At 39.9% G+C, this 20817-nt stretch overlaps 1 protein-coding gene across 1 annotated transcript in view; it reads left to right on the top strand.

Annotated features, from left to right (window-relative positions):
- Window positions 1-2329: 2329 nt before the first annotated feature.
- il1rapl2 (interleukin 1 receptor accessory protein-like 2) overlaps window positions 2330-20817 on the top strand; it is a gene marked incomplete at both ends in the record, with an annotated part of 379427 nt that continues 360939 nt past the window's right edge. The window contains one exon of the mRNA XM_083915266.1: window positions 2330-2420. Within this exon, the coding sequence (XP_083771392.1) occupies window positions 2330-2420 (91 nt within the window). The remainder of the gene's footprint in view (window positions 2421-20817) is intronic.

Raw genomic sequence — 20817 nt, 5'->3', positions numbered from 1 at the left:
TTGCAACAGCCAATTAAATATTAACAAAGTCCGCTGGTCAAGTCACTGAAAAACCGTCAGCTGGTTGATAAAGCCCTTTTTGACGGAGTCTCAATGAGCGTGTGTGTGAGAGAGAAAAAGAGACGAGGAGAGTGAGAGAGAGAGAGAGGGTCGAACGAGCAATAAAATGAATAAGGAGAGGGAGCGCCGGCCGTAATCCAGAACAAAGCAGTGATTCAGGGACATTAAACGTTTTTTTTTGCCATTTCATCATAACTAGAACTGGAGCTGTAGCAAGTATCTTACTATATCTGCCCTCATTTATATTTTATAATGCTACAAATTATATCCAGCTACGAAAAAAAAGCCTGAAAAGTTGGAGGTTAGAATAGAATTACAGAGAAGCCTTGCTATAGAGATGATGCATTGTCTCACCTCGTATCACTGGTGTGAACGGGCAAGTTTCAGAATGTTGCAGACCTGCACGTTGCAAGTGGTTGCAAGTGGTTGCAAGTTTCTACTCCAATGGGCTTTATAGATTGTTTTGGAGTAATTGGCAATCGTCCTATTCTGTTAAGTTATGAGGATGTGTTGTTAATGCAGAGATTTTGAGAGTTGTACAAATGGTCTTTCTATCTTTTTTAGTCAGATATACTTTAATATTACTTATTACATGTGAACTTTTTCTTATGTAAATGTCCTCATCTATAATTCAGCACAGTTAACTCTGTGCTGTTTGCCCTAGTCTCCTGACAACGTGTTTACATGAACACTAAGATCCCTATGATACTCCCCTTATGATGTTTACAGAAAAAAACAGGACATTCAGGTCTCTTTATACATGATAAATACTAGAAACCTGTTTACTGATTACTGCATTCTATTTGGAGTAATGTCTGGCTTCACTGGTTATTATTTCTTTGAACAATCACAATCGTCTTGGGCAGCTCTAAGCCAGATAGCATAGTTAACAGAAGGGAAGGCGAAAGCCCGATGGCAGGCTGTATCCCAGCAAAGTACATCGGTAATCCAGACTAGCCTGTCACTGTCTTTACGTCCGTATACGTAAGGGGAGCAGTAGGGGAAGATATGCAGTCTCTTTCATTACCGAAAGACAAAATTTGGTGCAATGAGGAAACTGACACTCTGCGGAAGCTTTTGCTGCCGCCATTATTTCTGTTTCTGTAACATCATTTGGGTGGAGCTGTGTCTGAAAAGGTAGTCAGGGTGAGATGTTTTCATGCAACATTATCCCAGTATCTTTCAGATTACCCTGACTAGCATATTCAGGTTATCATAAACAGAATAATGGCTTAGGTTTCTAAAAACAGGTTATAGCATTTACATACAAAAACACATAAATGGGATGCTTCAAAAACCTGATCATAAACGTGAGACTCATCAACTCACGATATGATTTTCCTTTGGGTGCTCCCAATAGCCAATGGGTGCTCGAGTGCTGGAGAGTCAGCCCCTATAATGGATGATTACTGAACGGACCTACCGGGCACAGGCCAAACGGGCCCTATGACTTGTAACTGTCTCTGTACTTGATCTGTTTTTCTTTCTGTACTGTATCATTATTATCTACGCCACATTCCATTATTGCTTTTGTTTACTTTTGCGTTTTTTGATTGTCCCGTCCTGACTGTCATTAATCCCTTCTTGTTTTTGTTTTTTGTTTTCATGTCATTGTAAGCGACTTTGGGTCACTGAAAAGCGCTATATAAATAAAATGAATTATTAATATTATAATTAAGTCACAAAATGTTGGTGAAAATACACAAAACAATCACAAATAGATGTAAAATGACCACAGGAACTACTACAAATGACCCCAAATGACTACAGAGATGCAACATGAGCAGTAAGAGATACTAAATGATTGATACAGATCAATCAAAAACATACACATAATGACTAAAAACAGCCAGAAGCATGCAAAATGACTAAAATAGATGCAAAAAAACTCACAGAGACGAAAAATAACTATAAAAACAACTACAAAATGAACACACAATCACACAATGACCACAAAATGACCAAAAAGATGTGCACAATGATAAAAAGACTTTTAGTTCTGGTGTCTAGTTCAGGTTGGGGGGCCTCTTACGTGTATGTGCCTATGGGCCCATTGTCTCATAATCCACCCATGGCACCTATGGTATACGGTGTTTTAAATTTCAAAAGTTTGGGCACACTTTACCATTCAAGTGAATGAGAAAGCGTGTCCAAACTCTTGACTGGTAATGTTGCCAGTGAGAATCAGAATGCGATGTTATCCGTAACACTTCAGTTCACTGTCTTTTCTGTGTCCTGTTTTCTGAAGGTGCCAGTGGAGACTAGAGAAATGAAGACTTTATCCGTCCTCTTCCTCTTCCTCCTCCTCCTCGCCTCGGGAGCCGGTGACGACGTCAAGTACATCTCCAAGAGGAACTCAGGTAGGATGAACAGCCTTGGTGTTTGTTATCTGCAGGCGCAATACCAATCCATGTTATTTTGTTCAAAATAAGCCTTTCTCTCCTTGAAAGTTCCCAGGCTTTGTGTTGTTTTTTGTTTTTTTAAGTTTATGTCTCTTACTTTGTTTTTTTGTGAAACTGTCATCCTTTTTTAATACAACGATAACGCTACCTCTTGTCTTTTCTCATGCTATTCCTCCTGTTATTGCTGTCAAATATGCTCCCTCTCTTCTTTCCCAACAACTCTCTCCACTCTCGTCCTTTCTGATGCATTGATATCTCTTAACTCGATGCAACGGATACCCACTTTCACTTTGTTCCACCCATTTCTTTCTGTACACAGTCACCAACTCCTCGCCTCCTTTCTCACATAACACTTCTCTCCAAAGTACATGTCAGAGCTCAGATAACCGTCTCTCTGTTTCCTCGCCTCCCTCCTTTTCTGCTGAGGGTGTGTAATGATCAGCCTGTTTTACTGCTGCTGTCATTGTTGCTGCTGTTGTGCTCATTTGTGAATCCATGGCCAGCTGATGACAGATCTGCTGATGGTCTTTTATTAGGGATCGATTTGTTGTGTCTCACTGAACAGCCTGACAGAGAGTTTGATTGGGCTATTGATGTTTGGCATGGGGTTTCAATAACGAGTGTGTGACATAGAGGTAGAGTTGAGCTGTACTCTTTAGCTTTGTTTACATATAAATGCATTGTGCAAATAGCATCATTCCCTTTATCATGAATATTTGTTATGCACTTTCACAAGTAGAGGTTCTGTAATTGTACATATTACCACATCATTTGTAATTTTATCATGCACCTCTGCCAAGTCCTGAAAAAACACACAAAAAAATCCCTTCCTGATTTTTTTGCATACTCAGGTCATCTAATTATATCTATCCAGTTAGAATTGATTGCAGTGTAATGTAATCCTGTCTTACTATTGTAAGTGAGAGTGTCGGTCCTGGCGGTTTAATCGAGGGAATTTGAGGGCAACCATAACAATCTTTAGAGAGCCTTTTGTAATTACACCCACAGCATCTAACAAATACATCACAGAGCCTCACTGAGCTACTCTAAAAATGGCAACGTTCCTTTTGAGCTTTAAAGGCCCTGAAAACTTATTTTCCCCCATCAGCTCCTCCTCGTATTCATGGTTTTGTCAGTTCTCTTCTTACTGGGTGAGCTCCTCTTCCGACAGCCAGAGCACAGTCCAGCAAGAAGCGCTGACAAGTGGCGAGCATGGGCGGAGCATAGCTCCTAAATGTTTCTCTGTGGGTGGAGTTTTGAACAAAGCCTGGATCTGTCAGAGCAATTAAGCATATTGTGTCATTAATCGTTGATGAGACAACGATGTTCTGTTTTTTAACACCCATGTGGTGGAGGTGATGTGACTTATTCTTATACATCAACATTTGAATCAGAATTTGATGGCGTGTGGTGGTTGTTTTTCACTGTCAGTCATATCTTAGCTGTTAAACTCTAAAGGAATAGTTATGAGAAACATGCTTATCCACTTTCTGGTGAGAATTAGAAAAGAAGATGTCACTCTCAAGTCTGTTTGATAATTATGAAGAGCTTAGCATAGCATAAAGAGCGAAATTGTTGAAAACTGTTGGTATGCCTCCGACTAAAAGGTATAAAATATACCTTTTTTGACCTGGAGTTGTTGTCAAGCAACCTGTGGAGACTCCTGGAAGTTAAGGTTCCCAACTAAGAAATAGTCCAGCATATAACAACCCCCTTTAAAAAAAAAAAAAAAGAGGAGGGTTGTTGTTGTTGTTGTTTTACACAGATTAAACAAACATGATATGACATGTTAATGAGCTTTAGAGGTGTTAGTACGTGCTTTGTGTTACCTTTCGACAGAACCAGATAATCTACACTGAAAAAAAATATATAAACGCAGCACTTTTGTTTTTGCTCCAATTTTTCATGAGCTGAAATGAAAGATCTCAGTCTTTTTCTGTGTAAACAAAAGGCTTATTTCTCTCAAATATTGTTAGATAAAACTATCCGAAAGCAATTTCAGTCAAAAGCAACTGGACTTGGTTATTCTTCTCATCTGACCAGGCTGGTCAGATGCGTACATGAACTGATGAAGCCTCTTGGATGAGAGGTGAAACGTCTTCCTAGACAAATAATCAAGTCCAGTTGCTTTTGACTGAAATTGCTTTCGGGATAGCTGTGACCTGGACAAATGAGAACATTCACAGGCTTAGATAAAGCTGCACATTGAAGAGTGGCTTTTTATTTTGTCCAGCCTAAGGCACACGTGCAATAATCATGCTGTCTAATCAGCATCTTGATATGCCACACGTGTCCTGGGTGAATGCTCTCAGCACAGGAGAAGTGCTCAATAACACAATAACACAGAAACCCATTTGTGAACAAAATTTGAGAGAAATCGGCCTTGTGTGTACATTGAGTCTTAGAGCAAAAAAGTCTTGTTTCTATATTTTGTTAACTGTATTTCCCCGATTCTAGTCTTTGTGCTTAGCTGCTGGCTAATCTATGTATTTACTGCACTGACATGAAGTAGTATCAATCTTCTCATCTAACTCTTGAAAGTGTTTCTTAAAATGACAAATTATACCTTAAGTATATAATACCTGAAGATATATTTTTCTTTTACTTGTATGATAGGCTTTTTATTTAGTTGTGAATATTACATTTTATGGAGAAATAACACATAGAAATATATATATATGTTAGCAAATAAACATACCAGGCCCCATTCATGAATACTTAATTTACTGGCAGCAGAACGATATATTCTGTCATAATATTCCTGCTTGGAGGGACATTTCATCCTCTAAAAGGAGGTCAAAGTTCAGGGTCATGTACACAACAACAGCCCTACAGCTGGGTTGCTGATGTGGTGAAAGGAACTTGCCAAAAAGTCTTCCAGGCCACCCTGACACCAACATGAACTCCTCCCCATAAGTATAATGTGGTGAAAATTCCTACAGAATAGAGAAGTGATTCACTTTTAATCTGACAAATAGACAAAATGTGGTGAGTAGAAATTATACAACACAATTATCTTGAATTTATCTTGTGAGAGTAAATCCGTCTTTTGTAAAGCGTAGTGAGAAGGGGGACCTTCAGAGTTGTATCTTTTACTTCCTCTTCTCTCACCTATTTTCTTCCTGCATGTCTGTGTCTTTCTCGCACTCAGCGTTCTGACTGTGTGGGTGAGCTGGTGGGAGTTTTTGTGTGGTATTTGCTGCGTATGTGTGTGTGGACGCTTGCAGACTATCCTGCATGTGTGAACAGTCCGCTTCATGTCACATAGAACAGTGACTGAGTGGGTGCTGTATATATCCAGGTTTAAGTGTGTGTGTGTGTGTGTGTGTGTGTGTGTGTGTGTGTGTGTGTGTGTGTGTGTGTGTGTATGTGTGTGTGTATGAATTCCTAAGTGTACTTCAGTATACACTCTTTTGATGGTGCTCTCGATCTGTGTGTGTGTGTTTGTGTGTGTGTGTGTGTGTGTGTGTGTGTGTGTGTGTGTGTGTGTGTGTGTGTGTGTGTGTGTGTGTGTGTGTGTGTGTGTGTGTGTGTGTGTGGGAGAGGTGTGCGCAGAGCAGAGCAATTATATGATCAGAGCCGAGCCAAGCGGACATTTATGTGGGCGACCGCTACAGTCGGCCAAAGATTGTTGCTGTTAGATCTTTTATCTCCCTCGCTGCTTGTGTGTGTGTGTTACTGGACACCATATGGATAGAAACTACCATTTCCTTTTGTCAGTCTCCCTGCTGTGCTTTGATGCAGCAAAAAAAGGACACATTGTGATGAGACACAGCAGAGAGAAAGGTGGCAGTTGGTAAGGAGACACTTTAAAGTGATGTTTTAACAGGTCAACACAAGAATTACTACGTGTGAGCTATAGATACATGCAATGACAAAGTGATACTGATCCCTGTGAACAAAAAACATCCTCACCTCATTTGTCAGCTACTGTACGAATAATCAACCCTGCAGACAAAGTAAATGAGAGTTGAATGGACATCTTTCTGCCAGCTAAGAGTCTTCAATCTTGGCTCCAAATTGTGGTTGCATCATGAAGAATGCATATTTCAAGCTTGCAGGATGCAGTGCAATAAAAAGAAAAGTGCTGGTTATACAGTATAACTCAATTGGTAAGACAGAGCATAACTTATACAGAGTACATATATGTTTGGAACTTGTTAATGTCTTTTTCTTCTCAAGCCTCATTCACACCCCCGATGTACTGATTATTTTGTTGGAGGGAGTCACATTTCTACGACAATGTGCATTCAATACATCATTTGTTAGAAATTGCGGCATTTTTGTTCCAGCTAGTCAGTATCTGACACAATCACTCTATTCTGATTTATCTGAAAGGCTGCTGTTTGAAATGCTATCAATCTTAGTGTAGAGGTTCTGTTTAAGGGCAAAATGAGTAGGATTTCTCACTTGCAGAAAAAAACTCAACATTCAAAGTTCACACCAAAGCTCAGACACACCAGAGGCATACGTCCACTGACTGGGGTTGCCCAGTGTATCACCTGCACCATTACATACGGAAATGAAAGCCAATTAACCAGATTCACTCCCAATTTGGAATGAGTTTTGTCCGCTTGGTGTTTCGCCTTGCTATATCTGAGTATTATTCTGGGACCTCTCAATTCATTTTGGATTTCCAAGGGGAACTATCAGGGGTGTAGACCAAAATGCATCTGCACGCAATTGGATAGACCTACAATCATTCAACACAACAAAATTACATGGTGCTGAGAGACACATGTGAGTTGGGGCGGTGCTTGGTCTGCTTAAAGTTGTACACCATAAGATACCTTGTTTCTAGCTGCCTTTGTGGCGATAAGATGTAACTGCAGGCAAGCCTGTTCTTTCAGAGCCCTCCAACTTTTGGAGAGTTTGATTGGGCTATTGATGTTTGACATGGGGTTTTAATAACGAGTGTGTGACATAGAGGTAGAGTTGAGCTGTACTCTCTAGTTTTGTTTACATATAAATGCATTGTGCAAATAGCATCATTCACTTTACCATGAATATTTGTTATGCACTTTTACAAGTAGAGGTTCTGTAATTGTACATATTACCACATCATTTGTAATTTTATCATGCACCTCTGCCAAGTCCTGAAAGACACACAAAAAATTCCCTTCCTGATTTTTTTGCATACTCAGGTCATCTAATTATATCTATTCAGTTAGAATTGATTGCAGTGTAATGTAATCCTGTCTTACTATTGTAAGTGAGAGTGTCGGTCCTGGCGGTTTAATCGAGGGAATTTGAGGGCAACCATAACAATCTTTAGAGAGCCTTTTGTAATTACACCCACAGCATCTAACAAATACATCACAGAGCCTCACTGAGCTACTCTAAAAATGGCAACGTTCCTTTTGAGCTTTAAAGGCCCTGAAAACTTATTTTCCCCCATCAGCTCCTCCTCGTATTCATGGTTTTGTCAGTTCTCTTCTTACTGGGTGAGCTCCTCTTCCGACAGCCAGAGCACAGTCCAGCAAGAAGCGCTGACAAGTGGCGAGCATGGGCGGAGCATAGCTCCTAAATAAAGGGGGAAATGTTTCTCTGTGGGTGGAGTTTTGAACAAAGCCTGGATCTGTCAGAGCAATTAAGCATATTGTGTAATTAATCGTTGATGCTGCTTAAAGTTGTACTGCATAAGATACCTTGTTTCTAGCTGCCTTTGTGGCGATAAGATGGAACTGCAGGAAAGCCTGTTCTTTCAGTGCCCTCCAACTTTTTGTTCTCTTTTGTAAACTTTATTGAAACGCATTCGCCTCCCTACTTCCAGTCTGTGCCCTATATGTTACCCTCCTAAGTCCATACACACACTATACTTCTACCCTTCTGACAAGCCTGACTCAGAAGATGGAATTCCAGATTTCGGATTACAAGTTAACGCAGCATAACCATTGGTTACATCTGGGACGACAGACCAACCGCTGTAAGAAGCGTCACTTACATAGCAGCTTATTTCCTTCTAGCCCGCAAATGTTGCCACAGACAGGTATCGGGATACTCAGCAAAAAAGGCAAGTAGAAGGGCTTTCATTAGTGGGTCACATGATTAATCACCATTGTTTTAACTCACTCTCACTCTCTTACTTATAAATATTAACTTAATAGGCAATTAAATAGGTGGAAACCTTAAGGAATACAACTTTAAATCAGGAAAACAATGGTGGCCAGGTCACAAACTTTCTCAAATTACAGCTAAACAGTACACTAATATGTCTTTCTCAAAAAAATGAGGTGAGTAATATGGAAATACAGTAACATAATCATGATTCATATTACATTTTGATCTGAGTTTTGTGAGCCTGGTGCATTGTGCTGGACAGAGAACACCAGTTAAGTTCTGTAACTGCATCATCAGATCTGAAGTTGCTGGAAATCTGTCTGAATGGAAGAGGGGCCCTGATGTATCTGACAGAGCAAATGAAACATGAGCTCGGCAGATGTGTGTGGTACCCAGACTAGCGTTTTGTCCGTTTAAAGTCAAATTTGAAAAGTTGAAATTTCTTAATATGAGGAGGTAGTGAATTCTAATTAAAGGCCACAATCACTCAAACAGCAACAGTCTACCAAACAGAGTATTCACAATTACTTATGTTGCAGTCATATCAAATTAGGAAATATCTTATGTGTATATTAAAATACAGTAAAGTGTGTTTTAAGGTCATGTCCGTTTCATATAACCTGACTCCTGATGGATTGATTCACATTTGTTCAGCATATCCATCTGGGAACTCTCGTTTGGAGATCTTTTGGGAAGGGGCAAAAATACTGGTTGCTGATTGGATAAACCATCTGTCTATCACCAACATACGGGACAAATCAACCAAGCAGATCAACGAAGCATATGACATACTAACAGCGTCGAGGCAAAGCTCAGAAAGTAAACATGTCAGCAAAGGATGTTTTCCGTTTGTGTGATGCAAATTTACGGATAAAAGGCACAATTTTTGGTGCCTGGTCCATGTTCCAACAGATGGATCCAAGAGAAAAAAGTGTTAGAAAAAAGCATGAGTCATGTTTTTCTCCGCAGCATGTTACCAGACCGATCTGCGAGTAAAATACAATGGAGCTCACAAGATCATGACGGTCTCACAAGGCTACATTTCATATACATCCAAGAAAATTTTTCTACTGCTTTCTTTTTAATTTCAACTGTTCAACACTACTATTGTATTGTAAAGTTTGTTGTCGTATATTCTCAAAGTGTGTGAACTTTACTGAAAGTATAAACATCATTCTTCAATATAACGTTTCTCATTTGGTGTTTTGATAACACCACGAACGTGACCTTCTAAAATCTCCCATCATTTGTCTCTCAAATCATTTCTAAGTTTTTCCTTTTTCTTATTCATTCAACTCTTACTGGCATGTTTTTCATATTCAGTTCCATTTCCATAAGGAATTATTTTCTTTATTGTCTCCCAGTGAGGCTCAACAGTTGCTCCACAGGCACGGCAATGCTGAAAATAATTCCTGGAAGCGTCACTGGCAAATTTTGAGCACACAAATCCTGGAAACAATTCTGCGACGCCAGATTTACACACACATGTACACAGACACACTTTAATGTCTTCACTCTGATACTGGAAAGGAAGTTACATTAGTTAAATTGAGTTAAATTAAGTGAACACATCCTCCACGCTTCATCATCTCTTTGTCCTCTTTCTCCATCTCTCCTGATCGTCTAAGTCAAGGCCAGATCTTAACAGCTTCAGTGCTCCAGACAAAACCAATAGATTGGCTGAGATGGCGAGAAAAAAGATAAGGCAGGCTCTTATCTAGATCCCTGCCGGGCTTATACAGCAAAAGAAAGACAAACAAATCAAACAATGCAAAAGAATGGTCCTCTTTATATGCTCTCTGTACCTACTGCACTATATTGTCTCCCTTGTTATTTAGTAATTCAATGTACTTCAGTGTTTTTATAAGAATAAAGTGAAAGCGCACAACAACCCTGTGTCTGATGGGCTTGCAACACATTTTCTCTCCATATTCTGTTACATTTATCTCCTCAAGCTGGTTTGTATCTCTTGTCTTTAGACACGTCCACATGATGTGCTGATACAGATGCTTTGCCACGTGTGTATCATACTGTGCGTGTGTGTCAGGGTGATTAAGTGCCAGTGAATGCCCTTGTATGTACCTTTATGTATGAATGTATGTGTAAAACTTTGTGCGTCTCTGAGTGTGTTTTCTGACGCAGCTAAAACGTGAGATCAAAGTACGATTAGAACTCTGCAGGATCTAATCACAAGTTAACTCGAATCATGCAAAGCAGAGCAAAGATAAGTGTGTGTGTGTGTGTGTGTTTATGTGTGTGTGTGTGTGTGTGTGTGTGTGTGTGTGTGTGTGTGTGTGTGTGTGTGTGTGTGATGCTTCAATGTGGTGTGAAACATTTTTTCATTGTGCGGTGTATATAGCATAGAAGCATCTGTGTGTGCTGACTGGCTTTGAGTGAGACAAAATGACAAAACACACTTACAGAGCTGTCTTTTTTACCGACACAAACAAGCACAGACACACACAACACACACACACACACACACACACACACACACACACACACACACACACACACACACACACACACACACACACACACACACACACACACAGAGGCCAGTATCCCTCTCTACCTGCACCTTACATCTAATTTTGCATTAGAAAGCATCTGACGTTGAGCATATTTTTAACTTCTGCAGACACATTTTCCACAGTAAAACGTTGACGCACTTAATTTTACGCTTGGCTGTGATCGACTTTGCTGCGCAATGAACTTGACTCTTAAAAAATGAATTGAAAAGTACTTTTAGATCAATGCTGAGCTAAATAATTTGTCTTTTTTTTAAGTCAACAATACTGCTACAAAATAGTATCCTGTACTCAAGACCCAGAATGGCTTGAAATGTTGAGCGGTTGTCTGAGGAGCAATATCAGCTTCTCTGACATTTAATCTTGGGGTTACGCAAAGCAATGTTGCTCATGAACATGCTCATGTTTTTGGTGAACTGAACGTATCCTTCTAAAACTAATGAACATGAGCGTCATTCCATTATGTGTTTTACGGCACCCGGCATGCTGGTGTTTCAGAGTTACCATGTTAACTGGTAAATTTCAGCAGAATGCGAATGCAGGTCCTCGGAGTAACTCACGCCGTTGATGGTTTTAGTAGCTCAAATATTCCGTTTCATTGGGAAACCACGTTACACACTCTAAACTTTAAACTGTAACACCTGCGTGGCTGGTGCAAAGAGACAATGGAAAAGAATAGTACTAGTACAGTTTTTGGGACTGTGTACTTACTTTTAATAATTCTAAATTGTGAACTATGAACGTGAACCAGTTTTTCTGTGTGAACTTTGAGCTATAAAGTGTGAACGCTTGCTGAGGGCAAAAAGGCAAATTATTTATTCACGATCACAGAGAATGCAGACAGAGCAAAATAAAAATGGAGCAGGGGATTAGTGATATTCAACATTTATACGCTCTTATTGTACTACGGCAGCTGGAGAGAGAGGCAGGGAGACACTTGTTTTTCAATGCTGAATGGTGCTGTTTACCTCATGACGGAGTAGGAATAAATAAGTTACATTATAATGTTGGTTTTTTTTACAGTTTTATTTGCGAATTAGTTTCAATTCTTTGTATCTGGAGATCTTATAGGGGATATATTTATATATATATAAAAAAAACCGTTTTCGCTGCTTTTGCAAACATTTGTGTATCTGGAGTGCCTACCAGTCCAGACAACACTATCAGTATTTTTCATATGTGTTTCGAGCATTTAAACATTTAAATATGTTCAATTAGAAAACCAAAATACAAATATGAACCTGAAAATAGCATAATATGTCTTCTTTAACATCTACATTTTCAATTTAACTGACGCCTTGACCAACTTATTGATCTTTTGCATTTAAAAAGTCTGGATTTCTTACTACTCCACAGCTGTGCACGTTATTATTATTATAGGAAAATATTGCATCACAGCCTAACTGACTGCTCAGGCCAAAAGACCAGTGATCTTGTGGATATAACATAAAACAGTAGCCTGTTGTAGACCTTGTCAATTTTTTTTTCAAATTTTTGCTTAACTTGCATTTTAAGTTCGAAACAAATACAAAATCTCTCTGTATCTAAGTTAGTCTATGGATGTCCACAGGCCTGTGTTAACACTGGAGCATATTCTTGCTACGAGGGCTGGTTTTGGGTGGGGAAAATGCCCTGGCTTGTTTATACTTCTTTAAACCAATCACAATCATCTTGAGCGGCGCTAAGCTCCTGATACAACGATGGTGAACTTGCTAAACAGATTGCAGGGATAGCAGAAGGGGCCTTACATCCAGCACTTGAGAGGCACTTGAAAGGTGATGGATGTGAGGGTTTATTCCAACACTGTACATCTAGCTGTACAAGCTAGACTACACTGAAATTGAAATATCAGCCTACCAATGACGTGTTTACATTACTTCAGATCATTCAGAAAAAGGTTTTATCTGATCTAGGCCTCTGATCTAAGTCCCCTGACTTAGCAGAGTGATTCATAGCAACACATTTAGATTACTTGTTGACTATCAACGCAAGTCATGTGTTCGTATAGGTAGTTGTTGACTATAGCCGGCGAGGTAAACTGTTATGCTAACTTAACTGCAAAGTGTGAAAGTAATTTACCTGTAAATAGGACCAAAGTGATAACTCAGCTTGCATGATATGGCACAGCAATGTGCTAATGATTCATAGTATTGCTGTTTATCACAGTTTAAATGTGAGCTTAACATGTTTTCAAAAGGCTAAAGAACAAAGACTTGGTATTGGGAGGAACTGGGCTGCATACTCTCTGTGTGGGCTGGTTGTGAGCAGAAAGCAGCATTTCTAGAAACATTCACGTTATATGCAGATATAATATAACAGAGATGTGGAATAACACAATGTCACTGTGTGTAAATGTGTGTGTGTGCATATGTTTGTGCCCATCATGACATTTAGCATAACCATAGCAAACATGTCCTGTGTTTACAGCAATACTAGCTAATATCTCTCCCTGGCAAAACTAATTAACACAAGTGGCTTTGTCATATGAAGACATCCACTTGACTTTTTTCCACTCTGCATTCAGCTGTTTGTGTGTGTGTGTGTGTGTGTGTGTTAGTGTTTTCTGCTTACACACCAATTACAATACACTCTCTAGCTCACTGATGCCCTTTTGTTGCCCCTCTTAAACTGAAGATAACAGGCTTTTTGTGAGGCTTCTGTGTGTGTTTGTGTGTGTGTGTGTGTGTGTGTGTCCTTCAGTTTGCTCTAATTGAACTATTACGTGTAACTTCAACCATAGCAAAATTAGCAAAGACCAGCTTGCTAACCACCACAGATAGCAGCTACTTTATGTTTTTTTTTGTGCTGCTCTCCAGCCTGCACTAAAAAGTAATCATTAGTAGTCATTTAAGGTGGTAAAAAATGGTAAAATGGACTTGTACTTATATAGCGCCTTTCTAGTCATCTGACTACTCAAGGCGCTTCACATTGTCACATTCACCCATTCACACAGACATTCACGCTGATGGCAGTGGACATCTACATACCATCTAATCTGATCTAACCATTCACACCACATTCACACACCCATGTGCAGCACGGGGAGCAATTTGGGGTTCAGTGTCTTGCTCAAGGACACTTCGACATGTGGACCGGGATTGGTGAATTGGTGGTTCGACCGAGATGGGGATCGAACCACCAATCTCTCGATCAGAGGCAACCCACTCTTCCACCAAGCCACAGCCGCCCGTGTGTGTGTGTGTGTGTCCTTCAGTTTGCTCTAATTGAACTATTACGTGTAACTTCAACCATAGCAAAATTAGCAAAGACCAGCTTGCTAACCACCACAGATAGCAGCTACTTTATGTTTTTTTTTGTGCTGCTCTCCAGCCTGCACTAAAAAGTAATCATTAGTAGTCATTTAAGGTGGTACTTTTTAGCACAATGACCTTTATTATATCTAACTGCTGAAATTAAATCAGCCCATCCAAAATAAGACAAGATTAAGGGTTATATATTTTGTAATGATCCTGCAATGTTCATCAATCTTCCATGATTTTTATATCACCATAGCATTCTGTGCACTGGGCAACGGACCTTCTGAGAGCAGAGCAACACAATAACAAAATGTGTTATCTTATCCTAAGCTAACAGAACTGAACTTGTCGTGTTTCTGCTCCTCTTGAACAAGGACATCAGCTTTTGTGGCAGAGCCTCTCTAGACGTGTGTGTGTGTGTGTGTGTGTGTGTGTGTGTGTGTGTGTGTGTGTGTGTGTGTGTGTGTGTGTGTGTGTGTGTGTCATGGTACTGTGGAACAGAGGAGCAAAGAGAGCAGATTGGGTTGGCCGATACTGATACTGGCCAACCCACTCTACAACCAGCCATAATGTATTTTTCCATATACTTTTCAGCTGTACTAAAGCTGCATCAAACTTAGTAAATGACAAAGATGTATTAGCATATACTGTGGCACTTTGAAACAGGAACCACTGATTCATGAAACGTATTGAGACCTATGTCTTCTGTAGATATTTTCACTGTTCTTTAATGAGGATGCTTACAGGAATGGTTCGTATTGTATTCACTGTCTTGTGAGTTAGATGAAAACGTCATTCCTTTCATGTCTGTATACTGTCCCTCCCTGTATAAATGACACCCAGTCATTTATTCAATAATGAGCAGTTAATTGAGATTTTGGACTATTATGATTCATTATTACACATTTTTGTTGAATACTCATATGGCATTCTATGCCATGTCATTTCTGAATAAGGGACCCTTTCTATGGACTCGGTTTTGATCTGAATCTGAGTCTGAAATCTCGTATTATGCACTACATACCCAATATGTATACCACTAGGGGTGTGACGAGACACGATACGCCATACGCCATACGCCATACGCCATACGCCATACGCCATATTGAGTTAACGAGAATGTGACTAGAACACTTTTTTAGGTTTCAGTATTTTCTTTACAGGTGTGGTTGATTTTAGTGTAGCCTACAGTGCCCACGCCGGTAAAGTAGGGGGCCTCCACACAGCTCTTAACAGGGGGGGCCTCGCCGCCTAAAAGGACCCCGCCCACAGAGAACGAGTTAAGAAGCATTGTTTCAGCGACCACTCGCTCATCTCACAGAACAGGTACATTTCGATGTGATTAAATATATCGACCCACACCCCTCTACATTGGCTGATCAGCTCAGGCTGTGTGTGTCACTCGCTGCGCTGAGCAGGAAAATAAAATAAATTGATCAGTTAAACAGTGTACCGAAAAGGGGTAACACAGATGCTTCGGGTCTGTCAGGTGCCGACATTATAACTTGTAGCCTGATGCTCTATTATGCTAGTTTCCAGGGTCATATTTGTATTTTTCGCATCAACTACAATAGGTTTACATGCTTCGATCTTCAAAAAACACAATATATTTCTCATATTGTCCATTGCTGCAGCACCCATGCTGAACCTCTGTGTGGCAGGCTCTGTCTGAGCCCCCAATCCCCCCCACCCCCACAATAGCCCAGTGGGCTCTGATTGGTTGGCTGTTCTGCTCTGCTGTGATTGGTCAACTGTTTATGCTGCGTACCAGGAAATGTTATACCCCTTACAATATACGGAATCAGTTACCTTAGCAGCTGAAAACACTGTCTTCTGTGTATGGAAGCTAGCCACGTTAGCTGCACAACACAATAAACACCAAAACAGCAATAAGTGGCCAAACTTACAGCTTACAGTTTGAGCCTGTGTGTAGCAGCATGACTAATAGGGAAGTCAGGATTCTTCTACGTAGACAAATCCCGGAAATCCAGGGAAATCGCTAATAGTGACCAAGACCCTAGCAAAATGTTCTAAAACATTAGAAATACATTTATAGGTCAGAAAAGATGGAAAGCATATTAGGTCCTCTTTAAAGAAGCTGCGGGGCCCACGTGTTACGTGTTTGTGTTACAGGGCACTATCTTCTTACTGTGCTTAAATATTGTTCCTGTCTTATCTGCCACTCTGTTGCCATTAGTCGACTTACATATTGATATTGCAGGACTAATTTTCACCTCAACGAGAAATATCCTCACATCTTAATATCCCAAGATCTTGTCACAACCCTATATACTACTACAACTTCAACATACTTGTGTTAGTAAACAGTATTATGTATCTTTTCAGATGAATTGAGTCACTTTGTGAGAGAGGTAACCATAGCAACCCTGCCAACCCTGCCAAATTCAGCTCTGGCATCGCCAGATAATGCTTAAATTACTTGTAAATGTAAGCAACTTGTCGAAAGGTCGCAAGTGACAAAATCACATATTTTAAATATAATGAAATGTAAAGTGAAGTGAACATTACATAGCTGACGTAAATGTTACTATCTGACCTGTTGAAGGTAGGATATAATCTGAGTTATGATACTTAGTTAGATAGTTTTTGTGCTGGAAGGCAAAGTCAACCACTGAGTTCAACAGAAAATCAAACCTGTTCACAAAACTTTAATGATAGACAACAGTTTCAGGTTCAGGTGTGTAAACGTGATTGACACAACATGAGTTCGTATTTATTTTTAAATGTGCAATAATTCCAAAAAATAAGGACTTTGTGTACAAAGGCCTCTGAATTCAAAGAAAGTATAGTAAATAGAGTATCATTTTAACAGGACCTAATACAAAATTGACAGTTAACTGCAATAAAGTGATTTGAGAAGCTGGTTTTGCTGTGTATGTAAAAGTCAAAAATATATGGCTGACACAGACCTCTCACACAGAATTCAATTATGTAAATATATTCAATTGACCAAGTGATGCATTGTGTTAGTCTGGCAGTCTCTCACTATTTGTGCTTTTTAGTATTCTTCCTGAAAATGTTGCATATGTATAAAAAGCTGTAAAGACTTCACTCACTCATCTAGAATCACATGATGGGAATCTGTGACTGGAGTAAAGTGTGTATCATGTATCGGAATACATGATACAGGATATAAAGTATCATAACTCTTCTTCTTCTTGACTATCTCCATTTTCATGTTTATACAGCATTGTGTTTGAATGCATGTGCATCTGTATGTAGTATGTGTGTGTTGCTTTTGGTTGGCATTTTTGTAAGTCAGTGTCTGCTTCCTGCACTCTGCATATGTCTGCTCTTTGAATAAGGCAGGTGTTCCAACATTAATTTATCATAAGGCTTATTTGTCCTCTGCAAATTTGCTTGTGTGTGTGTGTGTGTGTGTGTGTGTGTGTGTGTGTGTGTGTGTGTGTGTTGCTTCATGCACATGGTTATGCATGTACATAACCATGTGCATAATGTGTAGTTCAGCTGTAGAGGTGGGTTTTTATAATTTATAACCCTGTAATAAATTCATGCTTTTCATTGGAAAAGAGATTGAGATAAAGACTTGGGAAACCTACAGAAGATTAGACGTGTGTTTGTGTGTGTGTGTGTGTGTGTGTGTGTGTGTGTGTGTGTGTGTGTGTGTGTGTGTGTGTGTGTGTGTGTGTGTGTGTGTGTGTGTGTGTGTGTGCGTGTGTGTGTGTGTGTGTGAAATAGAGAGAGAGAGAGAGAGAGAGATTGGGTGAGAGAGTGTAATTTAAAGGGGATGTACTTGAGTTTTAGAGCGTTAATTTAACTGTGAACAAATATTAGCCATTTAAAGCTAATAGTGGAGTAATGCCCTACTGATCAGACACATGTGTGTTGTAATCAGATCGTCTCTGTTCTGGTAGCCTATCCGGCTGTGCGTGCATGTAAGTCCCTCCCCTTGAGTCATTAAGTATAGTGCTCATACAGAGGTTACAGATGATAGTGCTGGCATCCCCGATGGTTAACGTTACCGTTGATGAGCCCCGCAGAATTCTTCTTTCCTCGATGAGTGTAAGCTCTCTAATACTCGACTTGTAGCCGTTGGCTCTGTTAGCTCTCCAACTTTCTTCAAATCCTCTCTTTCCCTTCTTGATCCACTGATCAGCAGTCGGAGCTGGGTATGAGCACCGATCTCCCACAGAAGCACGACCCCTGTTGTGTGTATCTAGCCAGTGGAAGTTCTGGTGCTGTTGTTAGCTTCCAGCTAGCAGTGCTAGTTGCCGCCATTACGGCTCAGCCCCCTTAATGTTTGCTTGTTACATCAGAGAGCCATGTACATCCATTCCGAACCCTCAACTCTTAATGTAAATCATAATCTTTTAAGAGCTGTGTGGAGGAAATCCCAACCCATGTGTTTGTTATCAGATGGTGTGACACTGCTAGAGAATATTTGTGCACGCTTGCATCTTTCTGCACATTCTAGGCACGTGGATGTGTTACGAGGGTAATTAATAGAAGGCTGCATATAGTCTCTTTCCCCTGGGCCCACTGTCTAAATTCATTACCGTCAAACACACACACACACACACACACACACACACACACACACACACACACACACACACACACACACACACACACACACACACACACACACACACACACACACACACACAGCAGCCATGCTACCGGACAAGTGTTTGCTCAAATACACTATGGTGGTTTTACATGTACCCCCCCCCCCCCACACACACACACACAAACACACATACACACACACACACAACCACACAAACACACACACACACACACTGTGTAAGAAAAGTGGTGTACTGTGATATCATAGTAAGTCTATAATCAGCCTACCAGTTGTTATTACAAACACTATATCTTAACAATGGTAACATTGCATGTTATATTGCACACATGCAAAACAAACACAGATGTTGCAGCTATGTGTCTGGCATATATTGTGAATTGCTTTGAAGTGTAAAAGCTACAAAAAAGTCAGTTTTTTGTTAAGTTTATATAGTCATATGCAAATATGTTAAATTCAACCATTGGACACAGATTATTTCTAACTTCACAGAGCATTCAATTGTCAGTGTATGTGCTCTGGAGGTTTTAAGTTTCCACATAAAACTTTACTTAGATGTAAGATTTTGATTGGCTTCTTACAGTCATGATGTCACAACTTTGGGTTGTTGGGTCGACACAAATTAAGATTTAAAGGGAATATTTAAGAGTTGTAAACATGAGAAATATACATTTTTGACATAAACCTCTTCAAGCAAATTCAACTCTGACATACTGTATATGCAATCTGATATAAACACCCCTAATAATGAATAGTAAAAGACAGAAATATAATATTTTGAATTTTGTTTTCCTACACTTTTCATAATATATTGAACACCAAATGCAGTCATTAAGACTATCCTGTCAAGTCAATTTAGCAATCCCACACTGCACCTGCACTCAAAATAGTATGTCTTGGCACCAGCACCTTGACTCACTCTGAATTAATGTGGTGTCAGCAGTTAATGCTGAAGGGTGCATCAACTCATTACGTTTTATGAAACTAAGTTAATGTAGTTTCAGCATCAAAAGTGGAAAAAAAGTTTGCTTCTTATTTTAAAGAAAATAAAAGTTATTACAGTACACTAACAGAACTGTAAATTACTTAAGTCTCAGTTTTTAACAGTGTAAAATGTATGTGTGATTGAACACCCATGTCCACAACAGTCATCTTGATGTGTGTGCTCTATTATAGGTGTATGGGCATTCAAGGTTTTGTGTGTGTGTATGTATGTGTGTGTTTGCATTTGTGTGTGTGTGTGTGTGTGTGTGTGTGTGTGGGGGGGGGGGGGGTCTGGAATGGAAGCCCTAAGTGCTCCGATTCATAGTGGTGTCAGCCTTTATCAATATATGACTGCAGAACGATAGACTGGATGAATCTTTAATATGACCTTGGAGCACAACAAAGACACAGAGACATGCGCGACAAGAGAGAGAGGGAAATATGTGGGGTGACAGAAAGGGAGTGAGAGAGACAATGTGGAGATGTGTAGAGAGGGAGAAGAAGAAGACTGGAGAAGTTGAGGGCTCAACATCTTTTCTCAGTCAGCTCAAATGGCAAATGCTCTGGATGTTGTAAACTTGATCAACTCTAGACTGTAGAGTACATGAAAAGACATGTAGAGGTGAACACAATGGGAAAACAATGGGAACATCTTCATATCTTTTTACTTGTATCCTCCCTCTTTAAGATCCGCAGCCGCATTGACATCATTAACTGGTAGCTACATACTAAGATCCCCCCTCTAAAGCTGATTAGGCCAAAGATAAATAAGTATTGGCAGAATACATTTTACAGTAAAGTGAAAGAGAGAAGTGGTGTGGGGTTTGAAATGCTCTGTGGTTGTACACTTATAAAGTGGGCTGCAGAATGCATACTCCGGTCTGTGTCATGGCAATGTGTTAATTCAGATGAACAGTGTTGGGCCTGTCTCCCTGGCCGAAGTCCTTGCTGAA

The sequence above is a fragment of the Echiichthys vipera genome (assembly GCF_963691815.1).
Source record: "Echiichthys vipera genome assembly, chromosome: 6".
NCBI classification, from domain to species: domain Eukaryota; kingdom Metazoa; phylum Chordata; class Actinopteri; order Perciformes; family Trachinidae; genus Echiichthys; species Echiichthys vipera.
Note: the sequence above shows the minus strand (reverse complement) of the source record. Positions and strands in the feature narration are given on the sequence as shown.